The 27,993-nt window shown below is 35.4% G+C and overlaps 2 protein-coding genes across 3 annotated transcripts; one reads left to right on the top strand and one right to left on the bottom strand.

Moving 5' to 3' along the window:
* Positions 1–219: 219 nt before the first annotated feature.
* On the bottom strand, positions 220–8,045 carry LOC117328726 (E3 ubiquitin-protein ligase RBX1). Its single transcript, XM_033886219.1, has 5 exons — positions 7,886–8,045; positions 5,414–5,441; positions 4,495–4,616; positions 994–1,079; positions 220–378 (listed from the first exon to the last, which is right to left on the bottom strand). Exons 1-5 carry the CDS (start codon positions 7,979–7,981, stop codon positions 366–368), a joined length of 345 nt encoding a protein of 114 aa, XP_033742110.1. The 5' UTR covers positions 7,982–8,045; the 3' UTR covers positions 220–365.
* A 276-nt stretch (positions 8,046–8,321) lies between these two features.
* LOC117328724 (probable protein S-acyltransferase 23) lies at positions 8,322–27,612 on the top strand. 2 transcript variants are annotated; one of them, XM_033886217.1, is made up of 10 exons: positions 8,322–8,462; positions 9,843–10,246; positions 10,823–10,956; positions 12,672–12,814; positions 13,246–13,342; positions 13,877–14,029; positions 17,761–17,933; positions 23,669–23,837; positions 24,391–24,604; positions 26,059–27,612. In XM_033886217.1, exons 1-9 carry the CDS (start codon positions 8,326–8,328, stop codon positions 24,583–24,585), a joined length of 1,605 nt encoding a protein of 534 aa, XP_033742108.1. In that variant the 5' UTR covers positions 8,322–8,325; the 3' UTR covers positions 24,586–24,604; positions 26,059–27,612. The 2 variants fall into 2 exon arrangements, with proteins under 2 accessions (XP_033742108.1, XP_033742109.1); XM_033886218.1 differs by lacking the exons at positions 23,669–23,837; positions 24,391–24,604 and adding an exon at positions 23,031–23,196.
* Positions 27,613–27,993: the final 381 nt, after the last annotated feature.

Below are 27,993 nucleotides of genomic sequence, written 5' to 3'. Positions count from 1 at the left end.
ATACAGTAATTAACATCGACCTCAATTTTGGCCACAGGTACAGTACTTACAAAAAATGATGGCTTTACGTGTATGAAGCTTCCGTACAACCAGATAATTAATGTAGTTGGTAGAGAGGGGACGTCATTTGGTTACATACATACAGGCTGATCCCTGTATAACAAAAAACAACCAGAGACAGCAGCTACAATGTCACAGTCATTTATTGAGTTTAACTGATCACAGTCATTTATTGAGTTTAACTGACAAGTTGGATGTGGTGAAATACATGAACAATAGCGAAATTCAGTAACACAATACACTAATTTTATAGTAAATACAAATAACAGCGATACTTGTCTGCTGATCCTTTGTTTCTTGCTCGTTTAATGACCATACCTACAAAACAAAGCACAAGAAACTGAATCATATATCACTTACATGATACAGGTGATAATGAGGAAGTAGAGAGTACCACCACCTATATACAGTATAGAGGTATTACCTATATATACAGTATAGAGGTATTACCTATATATACAGTATAGAGGTATTGCCTATATATACAGTATAGAGGTATTGCCTATATATACAGTATAGAGGTATTGCCTATATATACAGTATAGAGGTATTGAAATGTAACATGGTGTTATATTTTTGTTACATATACTATTGACTGTTATGAGCATTTATTTTAAGGGATTTCAAACTGTTTCAATATATTCTGAATTGGTGTATAAATTTACTATACCAACAGGTTCTGCTATTATACAACTACCTATCACATGTGTACAGACTCTGCTAATACACAACTACCTATCACATGTGTACAGACTCTACTACACAACTACCTATCACACGGGTACAGACTCTACTACTACACAACTACCTATCACACGTGTGCAGGTGTAAGTATCATAAGTGAAACTTACAAGATAAAAGAAACTTTATGGTACATAACATATGGAAACAAAGAAATCTTTGCTCGGTTACACCTTTTTTGGTTTAACTTACTTTTGAAATTCCCATTCCCTATTGTCCAGTGGACACACTTGTCTGGTTTTTAGCCATCGGGAAATGCAGTGGAAATGAAATGCATGCTGAAACAAAAATTTGACAATTAGTATACAATTGTATGTATACATATTGAGAGGAGTATATCATAATAAAGAAATTCAGAATCTATTTTCAGAAATGTCCAGTCAGCAAGCTCTTTTCATCAGCTTATTTTAGCATGTCTGGTCAATAGGAATTTTTATTGGGAATCGTGTCACAATAAAAGCTATGAGATATGTGAAAAACATTCATCATATAGTCATGAATATTTCTCAAAATAGATATCATAGCTGGTGTTTATGACACAATCCTTCCCTATCTCTCAGTATAATCCTGCTGGTTCCAGTGATTCACCTAAGTATTTCGGGACCCCCCCCCCCCCCCCCCCCCCCCCCCCCAACTCCCAAAGCAGTAACACTGATGGTTTCCACATCTTACTTGCAGTGATTCCCATCATCCCACACCTAACTAACTCCCAGACAACACTGTCACTAGTGACCCCACTCTCGTCCCACAGACAGGATGTCACAGTTTACTTGTATTACAAACACCCCAGACTACAGTACACTCCTCAATACTGACCCCACCTCGTCCCACAAACAGGATGTCACAGTTTACTTGTATTACAAACACCCCAAGCTACAGTACACTCCCCAATACTGACCCCACCTCGTCCCACAGACAGAATGTCACAGTTTACTTGTACGACAAACACCCCAGACTACAGTACACTCCTCAATACTGACCTCACCTCGTCCCACAGACAGGATGTCACAGTTTACTTGTATTACAAACACCCCAGACTACAGTACACTCCCCAATACTGACCCCACCTCGTCCCACAAACAGGATGTCACAGTTTACTTGTATTACAAACACCCAGACTACAGTACACTCCTCAATACTGACCCCACCTCGTCCCACAGACAGGATGTCACAGTTTACTTGTACAACAAAAACCCCAGACTACAGTACACTCCTCAATACTGACCCCACCTCGTCCCACAGACAGGATGTCACAGTTTACTTGTATTACAAACACCCCAGACTACAGTACACTCCTCAATACTGACCCCACCTCGTCCCACAGACAGGATGTCACAGTTTACTTGTATTACAAACACCCCAGACTACAGTACACTCCTCAATACTGACCCCACCTCGTCCCACAGACAGGATGTCACAGTTTACTTGTATTACAAACACCCCAGACTACACTAGTACACTCCCCAATACTGACCCCACCTCGTCCCACAGACAGGATGTCACAGTTTACTTGTATTACAAACACCCCAGACTACACTAGTACACTCCCCAATACTGACCCCACCTCGTCCTACAGACAGGATGTCACAGTTTACTTGTATTACAAACACCCCAGACTACACTAGTACACTCCCCAATACTGACCCCACCTTGTCCTACAGACAGGATGTCACAGTTTACTTGTACGACAAACACCCCAGACTACAGTACACTCCTCAATACTGACCCCACCTCGTCCTACAGACAGGATGTCACAGTTTACTTGTATTACAAACACCCCAGACTACAGTACACTCCTCAATACTGACCCCACCTCGTCCCACAGACAGGATGTCACAGTTTACTTGTACGACAAACACCCCTGACTACACTAGTACACTCCCCAATACTGACCCCACCTCGTCCCACAGACAGGATGTCACAGTTTACATGTATTACAAACACCCCAGACTACACTAGTACACTCCTCAATACTGACTCCACCTCGTCCCACAGACAGCTGGATGTCACAGTTTACTTGTATTACAAACACCCCAGACTACACTAGTACACTCCTCAATACTGACCCCACCTCGTCCCACAGACAGGATGTCACAGTTTACTTGTATTACAAACACCCCCGACTACAGTACACTACTCAATACTGACCCCACCTCGTCCCACAGACAGGATGTCACAGTTTACTTGTATTACAAACACCCCAGACTACAGTACACTCCTCAATACTGACCCCACCTCGTCCCACAGACAGGATGTCCCAGTTTACTTGTATCACAAACTCCCCAGACTACACTAGTACACTCCTCAATACTGACCCCACCTCGTCCCACAGACAGGATGTCACAGTTTACTTGTATTACAAACACCCCAGACTACACTAGTACACTCCTCAATACTGACCCCACCTCGTCCCACAGACAGGATGTCACAGTTTACTTGTATTACAAAAACCCCAGACTACAGTACACTCCCCAATACTGACCTCACCTCGTCCTACAGACAGGATGTCACAGTTTACTTGTATTACAAACACCCCAGACTACAGTACACTCCTCAATACTGACCCCACCTCGTCCTACAGACAGGATGTCACAGTTTACTTGTATTACAAACACCCCAGACTACAGTACACTCCTCAATACTGACCCCACCTCGTCCTACAGACAGGATGTCACAGTTTACTTGTACGACAAACACCCCAGACTACACTAGTACACTCCCCAATACTGACCCCACCTTGTCCTACAGACAGGATGTCACAGTTTACTTGTACGACAAACACCCCAGACTACACTAGTACACTCCCCAATACTGACCCTCACCTCGTCCTACAGACAGGATGTCACAGTTTACTTGTATTACAAACACCCCAGACTACAGTACACTACTCAATACTGACCCCACCTCGTCCCACAGACAGGATGTCACAGTTTACTTGTATTACAAACACCCCAGACTACAGTACACTCCTCAATACTGACCCCACCTCGTCCCACAGACAGGATGTCCCAGTTTACTTGTATCACAAACTCCCCAGACTACACTAGTACACTCCTCAATACTGACCCCACCTCGTCCCACAGACAGGATGTCACAGTTTACTTGTATTACAAACACCCCAGACTACAGTACACTCCTCAATACTGACCCCACCTCGTCCCACAGACAGGATGTCACAGTTTACTTGTATTACAAACACCCCAGACTACAGTACACTCCTCAATACTGACCCCACCTCGTCCTACAGACAGGATGTCACAGTTTACTTGTATTACAAACACCCCAGACTACAGTACACTCCTCAATACTGACCCCACCTCGTCCTACAGACAGGATGTCACAGTTTACTTGTACTACAAACACCCCAGACTACACTAGTACACTCCCTCAATACTGACCCCACCTCGTCCTACAGACAGGATGTCACAGTTTACTTGTACGACAAACACCCCAGACTACACTAGTACACTCCCCAATACTGACCCCACCTTGTCCTACAGACAGGATGTCACAGTTTACTTGTACGACAAACACCCCAGACTACACTAGTACACTCCCCAATACTGACCCCACGTTGTCCTACAGACAGGATGTCACAGTTTACTCACATTACAAACACCCCAGACTACACTAGTACACTCCTCAATACTGACCCCACCTCGTCCTACAGTCAGGATGTCACAGTTTACTCACATTACAAACACCCCAAGCTACAGTACACTCCTCACTAGTGGCAGATGCCTGGTTTGCCTGACATTCTATACACAGGTCCATGATGTGATTTCTGCAAATAGCACAGTTGTCCACAACAATATCTGGAAAATAAAAATTACAATTAGTACATAAAATCCTATACACAGAATACATTTTAAATGAGTCCCAGCCATTAATTTGTAAGTGGTTAAAGCGCTGTACAATGTAACTTCACAGAGCAGCGAATCTAACATGACTGACTATGTAATTAATATAGAATTCATTAAACAATTTCAATAATTTGTAATAATCTGCCTAATTTCCCTAAAGACTTGTGCACGTGACATATCAAATTATTGAAACATATACAAGTTACATGTATATTAATTTCGTGACATGTACATAGCCATGAGTTTAAGATTCTATTTACCACATAACTCCTGTTTATGAGATTATAAGCAAAACACATTCAAATTTTATTTATATGATAAGACAGGAGAAAACTGGCTTGGATGGGATGTCTCCCATATCTATGAATGCCAGAATGAGGCAGTTATGTGATAAATTTTCTTGTGATACATAATACAAAAAAAAAAAAAAATGAAAAAGGCTTTGCGATTTTAAAAATATGTAGTACTATATATAATATCATTTTTACCCTATACAACTTTTTGCTGTTCTCATATCATATCTCCAATAAATATAACTATTCTTCTTAACTTTCAAATTACTTCATTGCTTTAAAATTGAGTAAAAATGTTGATACCTATATATATTCATGTCGTGAACAGATCTCCCTTAAACCAAAATCTCTTGAAATATCATCAATCCCCCCTTATTGGTCTCTGGCATGTATATGCTTATATGTTGGATATTCAGATATTCATTGCATTTGTCATGGAGTTCTCGATATACTCACCCCATGCCCACAAAGCTACGGCACTCCACTGAAAAAAACCCCAACATTTATCAAAACAGCATGTCTGAATAAAAATACATACACTATATTACACACATACTGTAAATACAATTGTTGAACAGGTACAGTATTACTTCTTTTCAATTAAATGCTATAGCAAAGTATTTCTTACTAATAATTCATATCTATGCAGTAGGGGATATAATTAAATCTATATGATCTTTTTTTATTTTCGGAATACTACTGTATATTTACATTCCTTATGTGGTTTACTGATATGAACATACCAAGTGAAAACAACAAACATATGACCATGAATACACTATGAAAACATTGTCTCTCGTGCAAATCACCTGATTAATCGGGTCATATTAATACGCCATCAAAAAAATAGTCCGCCTTTCAATTATGAAAATATTGTGTTTTTGTTGCAATTTGTTCACATAAAATAAATATGATTTGAATTGAATGATTGTATTTAATATTATTTTTACTTTAATACTTCTTTCTTTTTGTTTTATACAAAATTAAACAAAAAAGACCGGACAATGCGGAACGACATTAAAACAATGGCGTGGTGCATAGGCGGTATCTCCCGGCTGTTCTAATAATTTGGCGTTTCGTCGTATACATGACAAATTTTTCTTTTTAATAAAATTTCTCGTTTTCTCGATATAAATTTTTTAAATCAAGGTTATGTAAATATATGAATTGAATAGATTTTTTAAATTTTCATTGCGGCTATGAATATGGCGCGCAGTAGCTAGCTACTGGTATTCATAGCCGCAATGAAAATTAAAAAAATCTATTCAATCCATATATGAACATGGTAAATCTATATATTTTAAATAGATGATCGATATATTTAAATTTACATCTATTTTATACCTCCTTTCTGTCTATAATATCATTAATGTTACAGCATGAACACATATTTTTATATTAATGAACATCCTAGCCTGTTTATTCATTATGTTGATTGTAAATGAGCTTGTGTTATCAAGTTTTAAATATATCAAAGTTAAATAAAATTTACTTGAACTTGCCAGGGGTTATCGAAACGTATACAAAAGATTTCTATAGGCAAGCATTTGTCTTCTTTAAGTGTACAGGGGCTCCATCATCGCTGATGCTATAATTATGCCCTCAGAGGTCCCAGTGCAGCGCAGAGGTGTGAAAGGGGTTTATTGAATGATTTTTATTTTCTATTTGGCAGGATATAGATCATAAAAGGTTAAAAAAAAACCTTATGTTTCAGTGTGTGATGATCACCTGCTTCAAGGACCGTTAGAGTATCTGGGCCTTGGATTCCTCTATCTAGTGTTGTGCATTGTACTGCTACTGCTGCTGGAAGGAGATTCCATAGTATTACTGTGTATAATGAATATTTGTAGGTGTCCTTTAATTTGTAGCAGCTATGTGTTTGTATGCATGAGACGTGTGCATGTCTCGTTCAAGGGTCTGCAAGAGTGTATGTGTTGGGTTTATAGCTACGATTTGGTGTATAATTTTGCAAAAAAGGCGGACTCTTGCGGTGTACCTATAAAGCTAAGTGACCAGGGCGTGTCCAGGGACATTTTGCATGTCCAGGAATTTGTGAATTAATATTTTTTTTTATTATTTTTCTGTAATATACTTAATTAAGACACCATTTTCGAATACCATGTAAAATTTCACTTTGATTGGATGATTGCATTATATGAAAATGCACTGCCAAAGTTGCAGTGCAGCCGTGCACTCTTGTGACCAAGGCATATCTTTAATTTCATGCCCAGGAAGTTGGTTTATGTTATGTGGGTCTCTGTATGGCAAGCCGTAGTCTCGCGATCGAATGGAAGAGCAGTATTCAAGTTTTCATCCGACTAGTGCTTTGTATGTGTGTTCTTTTATAAATATATATTGGTTATAAAGTCAGTCTGACACTATGCATGTTGTAGGCATATATTTACTTCCATGTACATCCTGATATAATTTACTATATATCCCATTATCTTTCAATTACATCAAAGAGTTGTCATCTTACTGTTGTTTTTACCTTATTTTCATCAAATAACAAAAATCTATTGTGTAATATTCCGTTTCTATTAAGAGATGATCTATCGGTGGTATCTGCTATTGTCAGTAATATGTCTCTTACAGGGCATCCAGTAGACCTTGAGAGTATGTTTTTGACTCCCCAAAATGAGATCCGACTCTTGGGTTTGAAGGGACATGTCTAGATCTATTTGACATATGTTTTGACCCTTCAGATTTCTAAGAAATAGTGATTTGACCTCTGAAATTGCTAAAAGTCAAGGGTCAACTGGATGCCCTACCTTATCTGCTAAGGGAAAACTGATATATCTATATAGTTATGAGACATGAGGTTATTTTTGGTTTTCTATTTTTAGAAAACAAAGCTGTGAATTATTTCTCATTCTCTCTAAATGATCACTTAGTTGATTGTTTAAACTTGGCCTAATATGCCTATACCTTTTTCACTTCGAATCGTTTCTTCCCTGACTTGTCCACTCCATTCCCTGATCCTTCTCCGAGTTCTGAATCGTCAATGTCCATTGCCGCTGCCATTTTTCTAAAATGAAGTTATTACAAGTTCCTGTTGATCGATGTTTCCAAGTAAGGTAAAATCCTCACCGTAATGTAGTTCCGAAAATTGGCAGCGCTGGAAGGGTAATTCTAAATACATTCCGAATAACAGATAAAAATACGAATTATTACATTCGAAACGAAATTACTGAAACTTTTCGCAGTTCAATTAAAGAAAATGATTTATAATCAAAGAAAAGCAAACAAAATTACAATTAACGAATAATTAGTTTATGTGAAGTTAATAACAAAAATAGTATTTTAAAAATTTCATTGAAAACTCTAAATTAATTTCGAATTCGTATATTTTACTTACCTGTAGAAACATGTCGTTCCTCGGTGGTGGCGGAGGGTCTGCGCCTCAAAGTAAATCTCACGACCATGGCTCTGGTGATGGGAAATGCTGTCAAGGCAAAGAGCCCGAAAGTAAAGACCATCCTATATTCAATGCAGTCAAATCTGGGTAAGACTTAAACCAGTTTTTGGAATAGCTGAAATCGAAATGGAGGAAAAGTGTTTTTCGTGTCACGCCTGCACCGGCACGTCTGGAATTTGTTTACAGTGATTAGCTCAGACCTATAAAAGCACACGAAGAGTAATGCATTATCTTTCTAAAATATAGCATTCTTTCAATTTGTAAACTACTGCTACATGTGCCTCACATACACGTGTGGTTCAAAGGTCAAAATTAATGTTTGTTATGGTCGTTGCTATAGTGGTGTCACTGTAGGCCTAGTTAATGGATATTCTGCTAATTTGTAGACATTTGGGCACTCAGCATTTGGTGTTATCTATATAAGACATTTCTACCCATATTATTAAACAGCTTTGTTGCTGATTATTGATTCTAACGAAACCCTTTACAAAAAAGCTTTAAATAAATTAAACAGGATTTAAATAGTATTTTATGTCATTTTACAGTGAGTAAGAACTATGTTGTAGAACTTCAGAACTGCACAATCTTCATATTCTTCTTCTTCCTTATGTTTCTTCTTCTTCTTCCTTGTGTAGTGCAGTATTCCTTATGGAATTAATATTGTTGCATAGATTGCACATAGCGAGAGGTAAAAACCATTCACGATAGTCCATAAGTAGAATTAAAAATGATTAAAAGGTAGGCTATCAGTCTAAGGTGAGGACGGATGCAAATCAAATCTTGCTGATCCGATGGTTGAATTTAAGGCATCAGCAGATGGTGCTGTCACAACTGACGATTGAAGTTGATTTTACGTCCTCACTGCAGCAGGGGAAAATGACTACTATAACTCTGTTCGTACGCATGAGCTTCAAAACGAAAGTAGGTTGCTGAGAAAAAATTACTCGTAAGAGTGATCGTAGCAGTTTTTGTAAGTGTAAAACTTAGAATTATTGTAAGATTAAAATTAATGTTACGAGTGCTTTCGTGAAAACCACTTAAGATTTCATGTACAAAAATCGTAAGTGGAAACACGAACTTTCATGAAAAGCTCTCCTGAACCAAAACCAGACATATTGACAGGCAGATATACGTGTACTGATTTGAGACCAAAATACACCACTGTTGAAATTTCACTTAGAATTCTCTTATATCATTTCATGATTTAGTGTTGTGAAAGTTAATTGGGTTTAAATGAAATATAAATCTGGTATGAAGTAACCTACTACCTTACATATTAACCATTGAGGTATTCATTAATCCCAAACTACCTATTGATTTAAGTTCAATTCTGTTCACACAATCATCCCTTCTGATTAAGTTGTTTTAACATTTCAAAAGTTGCACTAAGTGTACACAGTATATAATTACTTTTTCAACTTAATGGCATCAGTCAAGGGGTAACATACAATATTTTCTTTATTTTAGAATGTTGGTTCCAGTCCAAACGGTTCATGAAGAAGTGTCGGATATTTTTAACATGCGTGATGACAAAGGCCACACACCTGCACACTGGGCATGTCTAGGTGGTCATTCCACAGTCCTTCGATACATGATCGAAAGTAAGGCCAACGTCAATGAGCCAAGCGACAATGATCTAGGTGCTAGGCCTATACACTGGGCATGTGTGAATGGACATATTGCTATTGTGGACATCCTGCTGCAGTCAGGTGTTTCATATGACGTAGCTGACAACAAAGGCTGCACGCCTCTCATAGTGGCTGCACAGTATGGTCACACAATGATGGCAGGCTACCTGATGGGAAAAGGGGCTCGTCTTCAGATCTGTGACAAAGATGGTGACAATGCACTTCATTGGGCTGCATTTAAGGGTAAGATATGGTATCGGTAATTGTAAAGAGGAAGACAAAATTGTTAGAATTTAGGATTTATTAGATCCATATATACCCCGGTATATCAAAAAGTTTGAATCATTTTAATTTTGAAAAAAAAGGGTTACTATGTTTATTCTAATTTGCTTCCACATATTTATAACAAAAGCAGATGTGATCATTGGAACAATGACTAGGTGATTTACTAAAGATAGCATGTATATATCTATCATGTTAATCAGTCATAGAAAATTTAATTTTTGAGGACTCTTATACTAAACATTAACCTATCATTTTACTGTATAATTAAGAAGGGATTATTAACATGCACAGTTGTGAACTTCTGCATGTCTTAATTAGGGTGTCTCTGATTACTCTATTTTTAGTGTTGGATATATTGCAATCCAAAAATGTATAATGATGCATATCACAGAATTTAAAAAGAAATTGTGTCATCAATCTCATTAACATTTAACTTTATTGTATTTTGTATTAGTTTGATTGTGTTTATTTCAATTTCTTTGTTTCAAATTATTCAACACAAGCTCAGATTACATATTTTCTGTTTTGCTGCAGGTCATTCCGAGTTAATGCGTCTGTTGATTTACTCGGGTTTTAATCCACGCCAGCAAGACGTTTATGGTCAGACACCCCTACATCTGGCATGTATAAGTGGGAATCTAACAGCTGTACAGGAACTGTGTGAACAGGTACATGTTTTAACCCTCCATCATCAGATGGTGGGTATTCAAATTGCTCTTTGAATTACCCATCTCCCTCCATCATCAGACGGTGGGTATTCAAATTGCCATTTGAATTGCCCATCTCCCTCCATCATCAGACAGTGGGTATTCAAATTGCCCTTTGAAATGCCCATCTCCCTCCATCATCAGACGGTGGGTATTCAAATTGCCATTTGAATTGCCCATCTCCCTCCGTCATCAGACAGTGGGTATTCAAATTGCCCTTTGAAATGCCCATCTCCCTCCATCATCAGATGGTGGGTATTCAAATTGCCCTTTGAATTGCCCATCTCCCTCCATCATCAGATAGTGGGTATTCAAATTGCCCATCTGTCCCTAATCAAATCTCATGTGTATTTTCACCTTTATTCCTTTTTGTACATCAGGGTTAGATACTAACAATTTAAGTTTATTAGTCCTTTGGACTAGTAAAATATTTTATTGACTACTCCTTGACTGATGTGACTAGTCCTGAGTCGCAAAGCAACGAAAAACCAAATCGCGCAGGGGACAGGTGCGGAAGGGGGTCGGGACCTCCCCCGGAAAGTTTTTAAAATCTAAATGCTCTGTCTGAAATGAGTTTTAGAGTATCCTGAGTGATGATTTTTACCAATTTCCCCTTCATGAATAAGTTTGATTTGCTTGATATAGATATAAAGAAGACATCAGTTACATTCTGATTCAACAATTTAAAAAAAAAATTTCATATGCCCATCTGACGCATCATGGGCCTTCGCAGTTTCGAGTCTCATGTTTTTACACTCACTGATCATGATAAAACTACCAGTGTTTTCCGTACTTGTTTTACACAATTGGCACACCATCCCGATGTCTGGGCTGTAATGTAGCCAATAATAGCTCTTCTGTCAATTCAAGCAGATTGGAACGTTCTTACACGCTTCGTCTGATCATACTGCCTTTGAGACTGGCTCGTGTGACTACGATACTCATTTGAGATATCCTCGCTGATTGGTCGACTCATACATGATAAATCCAATGAGCGCGTTCGTTATGTCGGGTGTGACGGAAAAGTCGTACAGATCTGAGACAGATTCATATAATGACAGGCATATGTTTCTGTTACGAGCTTAGAATACAAAAACGAAATAGAAATTTCAACTAGTCCACAGGACTAACAGTTCGACAACATTTACTAGTCCTTTTGACTTTCTACTAGTCTCGGACTAACGAACTAGCATTAGTATCGAACCCTGATGTTACATACTTAATTTTTTGGGACTGACCACAAAACAAAATGAGCAACAGACAGCCATTTTGAAATTTGACAGTTGAAGTGTGTTGGTAATTCTTGGAAAGTTCTTCATGGATCTTCGTTAAATTTCATATGTAGGTTTCCACTGGTTGCACTGCAGGTGCATGCATGTTTAATTCAGAAACTGATAAGAAAGTAGTTTCTATGCATCTTTGATAACTTTTTGTACACTTGGAAAATCAAAAGCTTGTGTACATGATATCTAATGAACTCATGAATCCTTGGACTGATTTTGTTCATAATCATGCCAGATGTCCATTTTGAATTTTGACAGTTTAAGTTTGCTACTGGTATTAGTATTTCTCGGAAAGTTCTTCATGGATATTTCTTAGATTTTATATGTAAGTTCCTCTTGGTCCCTATATATGTTCAACACTAAGATTAATCAGAAATTTATTTTTTGTCATAGGATGGTGTGGAAATAGACATAGCAGATAAAAATGGAAAGACACCTATATCCCTAGCTACAGGGAGGAAACATGATGGTGTTGTCGATTACCTTAAACGCCAAATCAAACAGAAGAAAAGTTTATTACCGAAAATAGATTTGTTGTAAGTATGTCAATAGAACTTGGTATTATGATAGCTGTATGTAACAATAAATATATGATACACTTCACCTTCATCATACTTGGTAACTAATGCTATGGATTATGAGACTCAAACTCTGACATAAATGATATAGTATTACATTATTTGTTATGTTAGAGATGGACTGCTGGTGTTCTATTTTGATATACAATGTAATTGAAAATTGTTCTCAGATTTGAAAAACAACTTTTCATTCATTATAAAGTAAATAATTGTATTAGACTGCATGTGATTCTGAGTCATATTCCTATTACTAATTAATGTTTATATGTCAAAAGTCAGACTAACAGTCTGTACCTCCTAGGGAGGCCACAATGTTGTATTACTTTTTATTGGTGGTTTTAATCACTGTCATGGTATCCGAATAACTCTCTGTTTTTTATGCTTTGTAGAACTATTGCCTTTGGTCCTCCTGGAAACAGTAAAGGAGCCATCTTGTTTTTCATGATGAATGTGTTGTGTTGGGGCTACCCTATGTATGTTTTAAAGGTTAGTATCCTGTATATCTCTTTGTGTTGCCCAGTTGCCAATGTCGGTCCCGGGGGCATCCCGTCCCACTTCAACACTTGTGCATGATCTGAGTATCAAGATCAACTTTTTATAGAACACTTAAATCAATTTCACATGGCAGCGGGGGCATTTATGTCTTACAGACATTTTATAGTTTCATTTTCATAATACTTAAAAACACTCGGATTGTAAGGTATTCATTTTCATATTTGGGGTATATGTTATCAGAAAGGTCATCTTTATGATACCCTCTGAAGAAAATTCAAGTAAGAATACAGCCATTTAAAATTAGTCAGTGAGTTCAATCAAATTTCTATAAGTACAGGGCTCGGGACACACATGTAGATTTATCACTGCCTGTAGGGTTATCTCTGGATAGCACTGTTATCATGATGTCAAAAAATCATTTTTTTTTAGTATAAAGTTCAAATTATAGGGACATACTTGCAACGAGTGACAAAGCTACAAAATGTTTTTGTTATGATCAATATAATGCTACTTATTTTATTTCAGTGTTTACCGTATACTTGGAATGAGCTGCAAATTCTTCACATCTTTTTCTTCATTTTTAACGTCCTCATGTGGTTTTGCCTATTCCATGCTAGTACCACAGATCCTGGATACTTACCTAGAAACATACCAGAGTATGATATGGCTATAAAACAGGTAAACTAGACATGTTTGTGACATGTTTATCTTAGCATTAATTTGTCAGAAAACTTTAAAATTTCCAAAATTTTGAATTTGTCTTGAAGTTTTCTGACAAATTTTAAAAGGGATGTTACAACATCATGTATTTTAGATATGGTATTGATTGTCTAAATTAATTAAGCGTTACGGACTGGACCCCTGAACAAATCAGTGAGATCACAATAGTGTTTCTCCCTTATATTTCTGGAGTAGCCATCATTATGTGTTTACGCTATTTACATGTCATTACTAGATCAGATGTTATACTCCTGACAATGTTATATGTAGGTGTCCTATTTACATGTCATTACTAGATCAGATGTTATACTCCTGACAATGTTATATGTAGGTGTCCTATTTACGTGTCATTACTAGATCAGATGTTATACTCCTGACAATGTTATATGTAGGTGTCCTATTTACTATGTCAGTACTAGATCAGATGTTATACTCCTGACAATGTTATATGTAGGTGTCCTATTTACATGTCAGTACTAGATCAGATGTTATACTCCTGACAATGTTATATGTAGGTGTCCTATTTACATGTCATTACTAGATCAGATGTTATACTCCTGACAATGTTATATGTAGGTGTCCTATTTACATGTCGCTACTAGATCAGATGTTATACTCCTGACAATGTTATATGTAGGTGTCCTATTTACGTGTCAGTACTAGATCAGATGTTATACTCCTGACAATGTTATATGTAGGTGTCCTATTTACTATGTCAGTACTAGATCAGATGTTATACTCCTGACAATGTTATATGTAGGTGTCCTATTTACATGTCATTACTAGATCAGATGTTATACTCCTGACAATGTTATATGTAGGTGTCCTATTTACGTGTCAGTACTAGATCAGATGTTATACTCCTGACAATGTTATATGTAGGTGTCCTATTTACTATATGTCAGTAATAGATCAGATGTTATACTCCTGACAATGTTATATGTAGGTGTCCTATTTACATGTCAGTACTAGATCAGATGTTATACTCCTGACAATGTTATATGTAGGTGTCCTATTTACATGTCATTACTAGATCAGATGTTATACTCCTGACAATGTTATATGTAGGTGTCCTATTTACATGTCATTACTAGATCAGATGTTATACTCCTGACAATGTTATATGTAGGTGTCCTATGTACATATACTCCTGACAATGTTATATGTAGGTGTCCTATTTACATGTCATTACTAGATCAGATGTTATACTCCTGACAATGTTATATGTAGGTGTCCTATTTACATGTCGGTACTAGATCAGATGTTATACTCCTGACAATGTTATATGTAGGTGTCCTATTTACATGTCATTACTAGATCAGATGTTATACTCCTGACAATGTTATATGTAGGTGTCCTATTTACATGTCATTACTAGATCAGATGTTATACTCCTGACAATGTTATATGTAGGTGTCCTATTTACATGTCAGTACTAGATCAGATGTTATACTCCTGACAATGTTATATATAGGTGTCCTATTTACATGTCATTACTAGATCAGATGTTATACTCCTGACAATGTTATATGTAGGTGTCCTATTTACATGTCAGTACTAGATCAGATGTTATACTCCTGACAATGTTATATGTAGGTGTCCTATTTACATGTCATTACTAGATCAGATGTTATACTCCTGACAATGTTATATGTAGGTGTCTTTTTTCCATGTCATTACTAGATCAGATGTTACACTCCTGACAATGTTATATGTAGGTGTCCTATTTACATGTCATTACTAAGATGTTATACTCCTGACAATGTTATATGTAGGTGTCCTATTTACGTGTCGGTACTAGATCAGACGTTATACTCCTGACAATGTTATATGGAGTTTGTTTAGTGAGTTCAGTGAATATACATTCTACTCCAACAGTAAGACAGGTGTACTCTTTTAAGGTAATAAAACTTGTGTACATGATATCTAATGAACATGAAGACATAAACCCTTGGACTGTTCATATTCACACCAAAATGTCACGGAATAATTTTTTATTTCCTCCAAATATGAAAAGTAACAGAAATAAAGTACGATACAAATACATTTCAAACGATATTAAATGAAAAGAAAATACATTCATACTCGAGATCACACCTGACATAATGACACATGTACATGGACAGACAAACATCGCATAATATTAGTACACATTACATACCATAAAGTACCATAACACAACGCAGTGATATAACTGGTACTATTAAAGTTAATTGTTATTGCTGATGATAGACAGTGTAGATACAATAGACATCTTGACACTCCTTTAATATAACTTAATGACATGAACCCTTGGACTGTACATATTCACACCAAATGTCACAGTGACATGAACCCTTGGACTGTACATATTCACACCAAATGTCACAGTGACATGAACCCTTGGACTGTACATATTCACACCAAATGTCACAGTGACATGAACCCTTGGACTGTACATATTCACACCAAATGTCACAGTGACATGAACCCTTGGACTGTACATATTCACACCAAATGTCACAGTGACATGAACCCTTGGACTGTTCATATTCACACCAAAATGTCACGGAATAATTTTTTATTTCCTCCAAATATGAAAAGTAACAGAAATAAAGAACGATACAAATACATTTCAAACGATATTAAATGAAAAGAAAATACATTCATACTCGAGATCACACCTGACATAATGACACATGTACATGGACAGACAAACATCGCATAATATTAGTACACATAACATACCATAAAGTACCATAACACAACGCAGTGATATAACTGGTACTATTAAAGTTAATTGTTATTGCCGATGATAGACAGTGTAGATACAATAGACATCTTGACACTCCTCTAATATAACTTAATGACATGAACCCTTGGACTGTACATATTCACACCAAATGTCACAGTGACATGAACCCTTGGACTGTACATATTCACACCAAATGTCACAGTGACATGAACCCTTGGACTGTACATATTCACACCAAATGTCACAGTGACATGAACCCTTGGACTGTACATATTCACACCAAATGTCACAGTGACATGAACCCTTGGACTGTACATATTCACACCAAATGTCACAGTGACATGAACCCTTGGACTGTACATATTCACACCAAATGTCACAGCAGTTGTTCACCTGCTAGGTTTTGGTGGTCATTGGTCAGTGTCAACTGTCAAATGCCACAGTTGACCACTTTTGAAATAAAACAGAAGACATGTCTTGAACCCCTGGACAGATATCGTTCATATTCACACCATATATTGACACCATCAAGGTCTACATCTGATTAGATTTTGGTGGTCATCAGAAAAAGGTTAAAGGTCAAAGGCAGCAATATAATTGACCACTTTCTAAACAGTTGGTACATATGATGGGGATTGGAGTACATCAATGTGAGCCTGTGTCTCTTTCCTTTTATTTGATCAAGCATTAAATTTTAAGGCAAGGAAATTGATTCTATATTACATAGTCACAAGTGAATGATTATGTTTATCACATAAAATCCATGAAAAAATATTAGGAATATTGAGAATAATTTTGACTTTTACATTATGCTTTCCATTACTAAGAAATCATACAAGTTATCATGAATGTGTTTAGATATCAACTTATATGTTTTTAATCTCAAAATATATTCTCTTAGAACCAATGATTAAAATGAGGAGTTAAAACCAGGATGTTTATACCTTTGTAACAGGTGGCTCATTTTGATGAATGGAAGCAAGGGGAGAATCCACTCAGCCGTCTGTGTCATACGTGTCGGACGGTGAAACCACTGCGGTCTAAACATTGTCGGATATGTAACCGATGTGTGATCATGTTCGACCATCACTGTCCCTACATATACAACTGTGTGGGATACAAAAATAGGTAGGTCACAACACAGCTAACCTCCCTTAGTTCCTGACATCAGCAGTGTCGGTTTGCCAGTCGCACATTTCGCTTATTCAACCTTGTAGGAAAAAATGAACCGCAGAAGTTATTGATGATCGTTGTTCAAGGTTTTACATTTTACTAGAGATTTGACTGTAACACACTTAAATGTTCGTGATTATTTACTAAATCAGACTTCGGCCTGGACCCAATTTTGTTCTCCTGTGGATGTCTGTGTTTGGCTTTACTTAATCAACTCTGCATTATATACTCAATTAAAAAGGAAAGGTTAGCACATTATCTATTGTAAATATAAATCATTGTTTTTGTGGCATAACATGATTTCAATTATGAACTAAACTACAAAATAACGCTTTTCCTGAAGTAATTCATTTGAAAGCATAATTCTTCGTTCACTTTTTGACAACTGAAAAAGCATAAAAATATATTCTCATGATATGTGGGTGTAAAGTTGAGATGAAATTGAGCCACCAGGTATATGTTAGGAAAGCTGAAAGCATTGATCAAACAATAGAATAACATTACCAATCAATCTTGGTATCAATTGGTTTACATGTAAAATATAACAATGCTGCTTCATGGAAAATTTATTTTATTTCAAAATGATTTATGGTAGATTAATGAACTCTTATAACAAAGAGATTGATACCAATTTAATCACAACTAAATCGTAAGTGACAGATTTATGGTAGGTGTTTTCCTTTCCTTTTTTGACTGATTCATTGAGTATATATCAGTGTTATGTATAGTATACCTAACATGAGATTTTATATCTAAACGTAAGTTTATCTGACCATTTACATATTAGGTATGTTACCAATTTATATAAAACCTTCCTTTCTCCCTATGTTAAACATAAAGTGTATGAAGTTATAAGACATCTGCACGGCGCTAGGTATCTGTCCCCACCTGTATGGGTTTATAGGATATTTTAGCATGCTGGCTAGGATGTGATGCATTCTCTGCATTCAGACTGTACTGATTTACTGTTGCTTGTTTATAATTTTGTACTTGATGCATGTAGCCATTATATCTGTTCCAAGAATAATCCTAGACGCTTACTATAAAATACAGATGTCAATCTATTATCTCCCTGTCGTGTTAGGAATCCCACATGGAAGTATTGTTCAGAGGATCAAAATTATTGCTTACTAACTTTTATTAATTAGCTGTAAATTCAAAGCTTTCAGTTAAAAAAAATATACACAAAGAAAGGAAAGAAATGAAACTGATAATTCTTATGTTTGTATGATTTCCCAGAAAACTTATTTACACTATTTCCATTACATATAAGTGATATTTACTATTGAGTCTGGTTGCACCTTTCTGTGTTAGCATATGTAATGATTAAATGATTGAAAAAAAAAAATCATTCCAAGATCAGATTTTCTTGTCAAACAAGTTACCATTTATAGTGTCATATCCACATTTTAGAGATAGCCCTATCTCTCTCCTGTTGTCTCTCCTTGATTTCATTCTTCTGTCTGCGACTTGCTTCACAGTTCACCTTTGTGTGCATATTTCCAATTTTCTGTAGTAATTAACATGTCTGACACTGGATACAAAACCTACCTACTTCTAACTACAGTAATAATCCCAAATCATTATGGCTTCCTGCCAATGGACAGTCACACACAAGATAAAAGTTAAGGAATGGAATATTCTTATAGATTTATTTAATAAGTATGTACAGTAGCTATATAGCTATCTAAATATGGAGTCTATAGTCATAAAAATGACACAGCTTTGTGAAAAAAGATCAAGTTGAATTGTTTCTTTTCAAAATGTACATTTTCTATAAAATACTAGTTTGATATTTGCTATCGTACATTTATGATAATGCATTACTTAAATATGAACAGATAATTTTGCTATTATGTAGCAGTGATACAATAGTCAATCATAATTCATAGATTGTAATTGATCATCTTACATCTGCGAAAATAAAACATGTCCAGAAATGTTAAATTATGTGTATGAGGTTTATGTGTGTGCTTTTATATTAGTTTACATACTACATACTTATGTACATGTAGGTGTTAAAGATGGGTTCCTGCATTTTGCATTCAATTTTTCTTACCATGACAATATTTAATAATTTCTATTTTTTCTTGGATAGCCTAAGTTACAAGCTTTGCCTTCATACTAAATATGTAATTAAAGTAACTCAGAATATAAGTAATAAAATGAAAAGACTTGATCTCGGATTGAATACGTAGCCACCTAACACAGTACACCTACTCGACGTGTCAGTTTGAGGAAGTAAACAGACAATCACATGGCAAAATGATACCTCATAATACAACAGGTATTTTTCTAATGCGACCAATCAATGAAGTATAGACACGTGAGCCGTCACTACTGTACTTAATTGTGGTTTCATTCACTATGTTTCCAACCAACACAAGTTTTTTTTTAAAATCAGCCTCCAAAGGGCATTATAAACAATGGCAAAACCCAGTAGAATGGCATTTCTTTCTGAGTCTGTTAATGAACTGTCCAAAACTATGAAAAGGAACATTTTAATGAACTGTCCAAAACTATTAAAAGGAACATTTCAACGAACTGTCCAAATTTATTAAAAGGAACATTTTAATGAACTGTCCAAAACTATTAAAAGGAACATTTCAATGAACTGTCCAAATTTATTGAAAGGAACATTTTAATGAACTGTCCAAAACTATTAAAAGGAACATTTCAATGAACTGTCCAAATTTATTAAAAGGAACATTTTAATGAACTGTCCAAATTATTGAAAGGAACATTTCAATGAACTGTCCAAAACTATTAAAAGGAACATTTCAATGAACTGTCCAAATTATTAAAAGGAACATTTGAATGAACTGTCCAAATTATTGAAAGGAACATTTCAATGAACTGTCCAAAACTATTAAAAGGAACATTTTAATGAACTGTCCAAAACAAAAGAAACTGCAATAATACATTCGAAGACTGTGTTTTGTACAGTATACCATGTAGGGTTGTAAAATCAGGCACGTACAAGACATACATATAGGTTCACAAACTCAACTTTTGTATGATGTGCTGCATTTGGAGACCTTTGAAAATTGTTTCTCCATTAAGATAAGTTTTCTTGATTTCCCAATCCTCAATTCACATACATTAATGTACACATATTATTGCATCACTACCCTGCACAAGCCTTCAGTCTGTCACAATTTATCTCTGGATTAATTCTCACATATTTATTTTCAGCTGTTTTAAGTACTTTATTTATTTGATCATACCATACGTATCAAAAGCGAAAAAGTTAATTTGAATTTTATAATTATGTATATATAAAAATAATTTCCTCGATATTTCAAATGCATCCAAATATTTTCATCTCAGCAAGTAAACATTTCCTTGTTCAAAATAGGTAGTATATCTAATACTGTTCCTTTATTAATGGTATCTCTGTATTCTGATACTAACCTGTCTTTGTCTCATTGTTCTGTAATGCCAGTATTTAATAAACCTGTCTCATCACTAAACATATAACCTACATTACGATAACCTACATGTCTTATTGTAACAGCATTACGATAACCTACATGTCTTATTGTAACAGCATTACGACCTACAATGTAGACAGCCTCGTGGTTGATCCCGCCACCTACTGGCCTTTGTTCTCACCAAAAGTGGCTCTATTGTGAAATGTCTGAGTTACCAGAAGAATTCGGAATAGAAACACATCTCTTGGTACTGGCTTCATAGTAGAACAAATTGGTTAGTGGTGGCAGCATTAATGAGCATTATATAGTTGTGGCTCGATTAATGAACATATATATTGGTGGCTGGATTAATGAGAATTTGTGGTGGCTAGATTAATGATGATTAGTGGTGGCTAGATTAATGGTGATTAGTGGTGGCTGGATTAAAGAGAATTTGTAATGGATGATTAATGAGCTAGGATAAGTGATGGTTAGATTTATGAGGATTAGTGGTGATGGGATGAACAAGTCATTTTCATTTTCCATATAATTATTACCAAAAATGTTGCTAAAGAATATAAGATTTACCACTTCATGATCTCAAATGTTCAAAAATAACACTATGAAATCCAAATAAAACAACCCAAAAATCATGTGTGTGTTTCCCAACATCATTTCCAATTATATTGAGTGTGTCTTGTAAACAGTTTTTGTTTCCACTCGATATCAAGAACAAGCAACAAGTTTAATCTCTTTGAACCTTTAGGGACACAATATTATGAGCTCTAGTAATGCCTACCATATGTTTAGGTAACATTTAGATTAAAAAATAATGGCAGGCATATTGGTCATTTGAATAATTTCATATTGAGTTTGTTAAAACTTCTAATTTTTCTTACTTTTACTGAATGGATCTTTTTGAAACTTTTGGGACATAGTCATTGTGGTTACTGCATGATTTGAAATTCAAGATTATTGCGATCTGTTATTTTGGTATGTTTAGATATTGAAATTTGTCCCTGCTATTTCACAAAATTTCTTGGTTGATCCAGTACCTGGTCGGTTGAAATTGTAAAGTGCAATTGTCAAAGACCAAATCCATGAAAGTCATATAATGGCTGTCTTCGTGACAAATATTTGTAAATTAACTTATATTACATGTATGTGAAGCTGTATGATAGGGTATATGATACTCAATTTTGCAGTGATTGTTGAGATGAAGTGAAATCAAGGTCCAAGTAGTTTACTATTGGACCTTTACAGATACAAGGTGCCAGGGTTAGCAAATCTATTTACGGCTGGCAAGCCGGTTTTGTTTTCTTATTGGGAAAAAAAAGAAAAAGTTGAGGATATTAAAAACAAGACATGACAGTACAGAGGATAAAAAGAGAAATCATTGGAACATGAGTCAAGATTTAAAAGAAAATATTTTGTTTTCCTATTGTGAAGTATTTTTCAGTATTTCTGACAATTGTGCTTTCAGTTTCTGTCTGGCTTTATAAACGCTAAGTAACTAGAACTTTTGTGGCTAATTATGTTTATTTTATGTATTATGCCCTCCCCCAATATATTTTGAACACACATTTTTTGTTGGTGGAACATAGATATGATAACCGTGTGTATCTGTTTATCATTGTAGGCCATGGTTTTTCGCGTTTGTGATCACTATATTAGTTTTGGCCATCTTCACGAATTACTTCTGTTACTTCCTGCTGCGGGACTTTGGCTGGGACTGGGTAGTGGTCATTGGTTCTGTGGAGGCTGGTGTGGGTCTCACAGCAGTCACTGCGGTCTCCATTCTCATGGTAAGGCAGCAGGTCTTGGTAGTCTCAATTAACTGTATAATAGACACACAATGTGTTGGACAGATTACAGCTTCCCAGTTCATGTTTGTAGTCAGTATCTTTGGAATACAATGAGTGACTGGGAAGCTGCAGTATTTGTCGGCACATTTTCTCTGCAAATGAAACCTTCATGATTAGCAGAACATTCTTAATGACATTAAATGATAGTGTTTAATTGTTAAATTAATCATGAAGTTTTTCTTTGTTGATTTCTGGTCTTAGAATGCAAATATTTCTATATAAGAAATATTAGTGTTCAAACTGATCTGTCATAATTTGGTGTAGAGAAGACAATTCTGTGTTTTATTTCAACACTGAATTACTTTGACATACCTCTCTATCTACTGCATATGTTAAACCAGAAAGGGCAACCAAGGTTTAGGTTTGTGTTTGTGTAATGATGATGTTAGAAACTGTGTGACTTGTGTTTCAGAGTGTCATTTATAGGGTACGTAATTAACGTGACTATATGTGGTACGATGAGTATATTCTTCTCCTGGTACTACGTGCAATACTACGAGCAGTGGAACGCACTCTACATGTTTTTCTTTGCCCTGATGCTGTTATTTGAATCCGTTGGACTTTGGGTCGGCTCCTTCACTGTAAGTATTTACTCACTTTTGTGAATTACACATTGTGTATGATTTTTATTTTTGAAAAACAGGTGTACTGTGTTTACAGTAGTGAAATTATTCAGACATTACATACAAAAAATCTGAACAAGTAGTAAGTTCCTGTAAAAATCCTTTGACATTTTCACCAGGGATTTTTTAATTTGTCTGCCCAAGAGACAAGTGGGCTTTATATTGCCTTGCTATCCATCTGGCCAGCCATCCAGCATCAGCTTTTTTTCCTTTAAGTACTTTAGGCCTGTAGCATGCTGGAATAACATGCTACAAAATTTATTTAAATAAATAGACTTAGCCAACACTACTTATATTTGAATAAAGTTGTAATCAGCTGCTTAAACTTCAAACATACATTAAAATCAAGTGAGCAAAACGGGCCCATCATGCCTCTTGTTGCTCCAATGCTTGTTTCTCAGTTTATATATTGTCTTTATATATTGTCTTTAACTACAATAATGTTAATTGACATTTCAAGCTGGATCATTTAAGATGAGTCGATGTTAATTCGTTAAATATTCCATTACAGTTGTACAATGCGGCACAAAACATTACGACAAACGAGAGGTTAAGATATCATCGCTATAAACACATGCAGGACAAAGATGGAAACCTATTCATCCCGTTTGACCAGGGACTGCTTCCTAACTTGTTGGATTACTTTCACATAAAACCTCTTCCATCAGAATCTACAGACAATTACTTTCAGATCACATCCCTGTAATGATGAGGGGCTGAACAGTGTAGGGGGCTGAACAGTGTAGGGGGCTGAACAGTGTAGGGTATATTAAAGTCTACTGTGTTGCCTTTTCTGTTTTAACGTATCAGTGATATAATCAAATTATATAAATTCTGTTCTGCTATTTTCTACCATTCTTTATAAACTTTTGAGGTAGGTTTCTTCTGATATTATTTCTCTGAAATGGAATGTGGTACAGTTCTCCCACTAAATATAAATATATGCTATTTAATACAAATTTGCAAAAAAATTGTCAGGGCTGTTCAAGGAAAACATATTTGAGACGGGGAAGGCACTTTAATAAATCACATGTGGTGGGGTGGGTTTAGATCAAAATCACATCTATAGGTTGGTGGGGTTGGGGTTTGAAATCAATTGATTCTGTTGTTGGGTGTATTTGTACCATTTTTTATTAGCTCATCTCTTCAAAGGAGAGGGAGAGCTAATGTGGTCACCCCGGCCTCAGGGTTGGTTTTCCAACAATAAGTTTTTGGATCAAGTGTTGAAAGGCATTATCACATCACTTTATAACTGTACTAGGGTACTGATATTTGATTTTAGGCTCCATGGAGTCTCCAGGAGTGAAACTAACAGATTTTTTTGGGGAAAATACCTTCTCTTCGAGATATTTTGGAATTAGACAGTTAGAAGTTTTTGGTGCAAATGTTGAAAGGCATCAACACATCACTTTTATAATTGTACAAGGGTATTGATATTTGACTTCAGGGTCCCTGTGGAGTTAGACTTTTCATTTCCGGAGTCAAACTAAGGGATTTTTTGGGAAAACCCCCCCCCAGCTTTATGACATGTTTGGTCTTCCACATTTTTGGCGTTTTTGAAGATATCAGAGATTTTTCAGCTATTTGTGAATGAGGTCAATTAAGGTTGAGTGTTACGAATTAGTTCCGTCAAATACACAATCTAAATCTTATTTATCCAATATCAAAACATTACTAATTTATATATTTTAATTATTTATTGACAAACATTTGAGAGACAATCTATGCTGTTCTACAACAGCTCTTGTTTATATTAAAATTGCTTCTTTACCAGGGTACTGTTCACAAGAAAGTTAATATGTGGGAGGGTCATCTAAATTTTAAATCGCTTTCATGGGGGGTCCCCTAATTTCAATGTGCCTTCCTCTTGTTCCATATATATTTTCCTTGAACAGCCCTCAGAAAGTTTTCAGAATGCAACCAATTTTTAAAGAATCGGATATAAGACTATGCTGTAGGTTGTGTATATAGAAAGCTAGCTAAATGATAAAATAGAAGAAATCTGCCAAATGATGTTTCTAACTTGTGTAATGGATGAAAGTAGCAGGTTTGAATTTTTATTGAAATACTTATGTGTAGCAGAATTGACAATGGTTATAGGAGTTATATAAAACGTAACTATGTTTTTATATCAGTTTGGTGTCTGAAATGCTTTAATGAATATCTTCTGACTTTTCAGACGTATCATGCTGCTGCCAACATTACTGCTAATGAGCGAGTTAAATTATAAACGGTATTTATACCTAAAGGATGGCAAGGGGGCATTCTACAACCCTTTCAATAGAGGTGTCGCTGAAAACCTTAAGGAATTCTTCTTCTTTAAAAAACTGTTGACAGAACGAGATGTGGAAATTCTTCATGTATGATACTGGTGTAAACTGATCTGTTAAGAAGACTGTATGTGTTTTAATAAAATTGCCAAACAGCTGTGTTCATCATGTTAAAGACAGTAAAATCCTCGTAACATTTGAAAAGCTAGCGATCTTTTCTCATAACAATAAAAGCCAGCCATTCAGCAGTAAAAATCATGATGAATTTATTTGGAGATGAAATGCTTTATACAGGTCTTTGTATTTGATAATATACTGAGATATTTATGGCAGGAAGACATTTAATTTATTTAAATCACATAATTCAGGATTGATATGTTCCACATTCTCATAAAACTTTTGGTAAGATGAATATCATAGCTGGCCTTTTTCATCACTAACATTAAAGCATAATTTAAACAGTATGTCTATGACAATAGACAGGAAAGTCTTTGTTTTTCAAAACATTTACTGTTTTCTGAATCATAAACTAGATATCTCTATGATTATAGAATTAAGAATAGCCTTACATGTAAATAATTTTTACAGCATTTATGTTTTGATAAAAAGGTCTTTCTTGTCTGTCTGAACAAATCTACTTCTCCAGTATCTCTGGGCTGTAATATCACTTTATATGAACAATCACAGTTTGTTTTGGGTGTTTACATTATTATGTAGTGTGACACTATTATAATGTAGTGTTACACTATTAAGTAGCTTACATTATTATGTAGTGTTGCATTATTATGTAGTTGTTACATTATAATGTTGTGTTACATTATTATGTAGCATTACATTATTATGTAGTATTACATTATAATGTAGTGTTACACTATTATAATGTATATTTACACTATTATAATGTAGTGTTACATTTTTATAATGTAGTGTTACACTATTATAATGTAGTGTTACATTACTATTTAGTGTTAAATTTCTATGTAGTGTAATGTTTTTGAAATGATATCTAATTTATTTAAGTCATAAGTTTTGTTTCTTCACTGTGTTTGTCATATGTGCCATGGATAATTTATGTGTTCAGCTTTCATTAACCTAAGTCTAAGAGCAATACACATTTCCAAGTGATTTTCCTGTGTAGATAATGTAGGTCCTGTTACCTTTACTGTAGACAAGTATAGCATATTTGGAAATAAAATTGTGTTAGGACCATTCAATTAAAATGAAGTATATCACTAATTACGTGTGTGCGTGATGGTTATTGAACAGGTTTTTTTTTTGTTCATGAAGACTTTACCAATGACATGTTTAGAACGTTTTCTTAAGACAATCTGGTAGTACCACTTAATTTATATATTAGTTATATAAGGCTTGATAAAAGTAACAGATGGGCTGTATATTTAAGGATTGAATCTTGATTTGGTCGATTTCATGGGGTCATGAATTGAGTTGCTCTTGAGACAACTTTAATGAACTGCGAAGCAGTTCATGTTGAATTTGTCTCAAGAGCAACTCAATTCATGATCCCATGAAATCGACCAAATCAAGATTCAATCCTTATATTTCAATTGTTTTTTTTTTTTGATAAAAAGTCGGTCTAGATATTAATGTCTGGAAGCTTGTGCAAGTCCAATTGCGGAAAAGCCAGAAGAGTTCCGGATTGTGCATGTCTAGTCGGTCGAGTAAAATAGTCCGCAATATTAGGATTAAAAACAGCATTAATTTGTCAAAATAGAAGTATTTAGCATATCTGGTCTTTCATAAAATACAAGAATGCATTATAAATTTGATAATTTTAATAATTATTCCATGTTTATAACAACAATGTAGAAAAAGTGAAATCGTTT

The sequence above is a fragment of the Pecten maximus genome, chromosome 6 (genome assembly GCF_902652985.1).
Source record: "Pecten maximus chromosome 6, xPecMax1.1, whole genome shotgun sequence".
Lineage (NCBI taxonomy): Eukaryota > Metazoa > Mollusca > Bivalvia > Pectinida > Pectinidae > Pecten > Pecten maximus.
This window is presented reverse-complemented; position numbering and strand designations above follow the sequence as displayed.